At 51.1% G+C, this 3,345-nt stretch overlaps 1 protein-coding gene across 4 annotated transcripts in view; it reads left to right on the forward strand.

Annotated features, from left to right (window-relative positions):
• The window catches only part of LOC113487775 (immunoglobulin superfamily member 21-like), a 44,174-nt gene that overhangs the window by 2,009 nt on the left and 38,820 nt on the right, over nucleotides 1–3,345 (forward strand). For 3 of the 4 annotated variants that reach the window (XM_026862559.1, XM_026862564.1, XM_026862563.1), the window contains exon 1: nucleotides 1,277–1,409. The exons of the other annotated variant lie outside the window; for it this stretch is intronic. In XM_026862559.1, coding sequence (XP_026718360.1) covers nucleotides 1,292–1,409 — 118 coding nt within the window. In that variant the 5' untranslated portion in view covers nucleotides 1,277–1,291. Of the gene's footprint in view, nucleotides 1–1,276; nucleotides 1,410–3,345 lie in introns of those variants that run through there. 4 annotated transcript variants of the gene reach the window in all.

Raw genomic sequence — 3,345 nt, forward strand, 5'->3', positions numbered from 1 at the left:
GGGGGGGGGTGAGAGGAAAGGAGGAGCATCCTCTGCACCATGTGGGAGCGAAATCTTTTTCTAATTCACCTGCAAATGCACAGCACCGACACGGAAAGCTGTTCCACACTTACCCCCAGCCTTCCCTACTCACGCTTTTCCCCCAACAAATCTTGCATTCAGCTTAGGGTCACCTCCTTTTTTAATCCTTTCCTACTATTTCCATGAATTCTGTGTTTCCATGAGGCATGTGCTTTGCTCTCTGGGTAAATCCAGGCCATGCAGGCGGCCGAAGCCCCTTCTGAAAATCCTCCTAACAGTGCTAATTGCCCTTACCCAATTAGCCCAATTTTTCTCTTCCCACCAGCTGCGTTTTGTAGAGGTTTAGAGCTGCCAGTTTGAATCCAGAGCTCTTTAAAAAAGCTTTTAACACAGGCAAGGATCTTCCCTTTGCCTTGTACTTTTCCCAGCTAATAAGCATCTTCGCAGTGAGGAGATATCCTGGGCTTCATTTCTCTGTGGAAACCCTCACGAATTAAATTGTGGCTGGTTCATGAGCATTTCCAAAGCTCCCCTATATGTCAGAGCTCAGGTTTGGGGTACTTGCTTCCCAGATTCCCTTGCTGCAACAAGTAATCCCTCGGTATTATTAGCACACCCCCCCAAAAAAGCCCAGGGATGCTGTAGGAGTTGGGTTGGGGATGTTGCTCCCCTCTCTGCTGAAATAAGGACTTGTGTTACAGGTCCTGGGTTTGCTTCTTGAGCTAAGCAGCCCCGTCTGTATGCAGCATGCTAAATGCAAGGTGCCTAATGCTATATGCAACATGCTATATACATCACAGCCCTTGTATATGCCCTGTGGCTTCTCTGATGCCTCCAAGCACTTCCAGGCAAGGTCTACCCCGGCGTGGTGTCCAGGCTCAAGCAACATTGAAATGCAGCTCAGCTCCTGCATCGATGGGTTTTTATGGAGCATTCAGACATGACGTGAACCACACTCTCGCAAGCTTCCCCTTCCCATGGAGACGTTTCGGGCTTCACGTGCCCCACCTGCCTTTTTTTTTTTTTCCTGGTTGTCATTGCAGAAATGGTCTTTTCTGTCAGAAAATCTTTGACTGGGAATGCTTGACCGGCACTTCGACAAGTGGTTTAAGATCTGTTGATGAAAAGCTCTCCGCAGTGTCGGGATGAGAGCAGGTTTTATTTAATCCAGATGTGCTAATGGTTTGGGAATGAGGCTGAAACAGGGGCAAGGATCAAGCTAAGGCTCCTGCAGCACTTGCCGAGGGAAAAGCCTTCCAGAGAGGTGGGAATGGAGCCAAAACCTCACCCTGGCAAGGATGGAGCTGACCAGGACCTGCCCGGGACCACGCACAGGGAGGATGAAGCATCACCCCATTGGGACCCACCGGTGATGGGATTTTCTCAGGGTTTTGGGGTTTTTTTTCCCCCTATTTTCTAAGAGAAAACTTTGATTTAATTGATGCCAAGTCAGTCTCTGCTCAGACATCGGCGAAGAGGAAAATCAAGGGAAGGAGCCCCCAACCCCCTGTTTTTCAGAGGCAGGAGGTGCAGCTCTCGCCTTGCAAACTTCCCCGCTCGTAAATCCCGCTGCAAAGAGCCGAGCGGGGAGGATGCAGCTGATGTGGCTGGTTTTGTTCCCTTGCCAAGCTGCTCTCTTTGCCCTTTTGTTTGCTTTCTGCCGAGGCACTTGGAGTACTGATGGGCTTGTTTTTAACTAATGACTGGCGCTCACATTATCTCTCCCCAGCATTATCTCCTTCCCACTTTTCCCGTCTCCTTCCTAAAATAAACCGTCAATCACAGGCTTGTTTTCAGCGCTTTTGGGACTGGATTCACCGTGAATGCCAAGGGCAGGCGGGCTCATAGCAAAGTGCAGGGACAATAACCCACCACTGTGGTTCCCTCTATGGAGTTATTGTAGAAAATTGGGTTTTTAGGGTCTGCAAATCTATTTGGACCAGGGAAGGTGCGTGCCCTGCTTGTTTCCACTCTCAGCTGGCTGAGAAATGGGGTTCCTGCCCCCTAAACACTGCATCAGAGCCTCTGTGCTTGTCTAGTGGGCTGACTGTGAGCCCTTTCGGGGTGACCCTTCTTGCTGCGCCCCTGCCGTCTCGCAGGGTTAACACCTGGGGTACACGTGTGTTTGCAACAGAAGCCAGCCCTGGAGCCGATCCTTTGAAATGCAATTAGAGCTTCTATCAGCCAGAAGCAAAACTATCATTAATAGGGTCCTGCCAGCCCTGGCGAGGGAGGTTTGGAGCAGGGAAGGAGGTTTTTCCAGCGCTGGGCTGTATCCACAGCAAAGCACTGCCTGCTGGAGACCACCCGGCAGAGATTTTGGCTGCTGGCTTCGCAGAGGTTTAGCCCTCCACTTCAAGGAGGCTTGGGGAACGTCGGGAAAAAACACATTTCCCAGTGGAGGGATGTTACGACTCAAAGGGGTTGCGGGGGTGGAAATGTGGCATCACTGAGCCCTTCCCAGCCTCCAGACCACACATTTCGTCTCTTCTGGTGCTGGGAGCGCATCTCCATCTGCAAAAGCCTTCTTGGCTGCAAGACTGGGTGTCTCGGAGGCATTGCAAAACAGAGCAGGGGAGGCAGGGATTTGGTTTGTCTCCTGTCCAAACCTCTGTATAATTTCCAGTTTATATAATGCCTTCAACAATATACTTCGGAGGGGAGGACGAAGGGGATTAGCAGCAGTTATTTCAGCCTCGCTCCACCTCCCTGTGCTTGTAGATAAATCCTGATGCAGCATCCTATTTGGCCAGAGCAGGGAAAATAGAAGCTGGAGAACCCTCATTTGGGATGCATCCGCTTCGCAGGTGTATTTCTATGGGGATGGGATGGAACAATGCAGAGACACTCCATGATGGGGGTTTGCTTTTCCACAGGGGAGCAGAGTGACGGGTGGGATGCAGGGCGGTGGGTGGACATAGTGGGCCACACTTGGGTCTGTTTCTAGGTGGACTGCCATCCATGGAAATGCTTTTTTGGGGGGATGTGTTTCATGGATAACCCTGGATTTGCTGGTAGCAGCATTGCTCTTGATGGTGCTTGTGCTGACGAGGACACCCGGCTGATCCCCAAGGTGTGTTTTGCCCTTGGTGCTGATAGTACTTGAAAAGAGGAAGATGATGAAAGAGTCAATTTTGGCTGGCAGTTGTCATCGTCATGGGTGCCAAGCAATGGCTTTGGGAGCTGCTGGCTCCTCACTGGGGGGCTGAGGTGGACCATGACAGCAAGAGAGGGAGAAAAAGGCTCCAGCTCCTTTCCCCCCAGGGGAAAAAATATACCAGAAGGTATCACCGAAAGCACCAGAATCACCCCAATTTGGGGGGG

The sequence above is a fragment of the Athene cunicularia genome (assembly GCF_003259725.1).
Source record: "Athene cunicularia isolate RWA chromosome 21 unlocalized genomic scaffold, athCun1 chr21_part1, whole genome shotgun sequence".
Classification (NCBI taxonomy): Eukaryota; Metazoa; Chordata; class Aves; order Strigiformes; family Strigidae; genus Athene; species Athene cunicularia.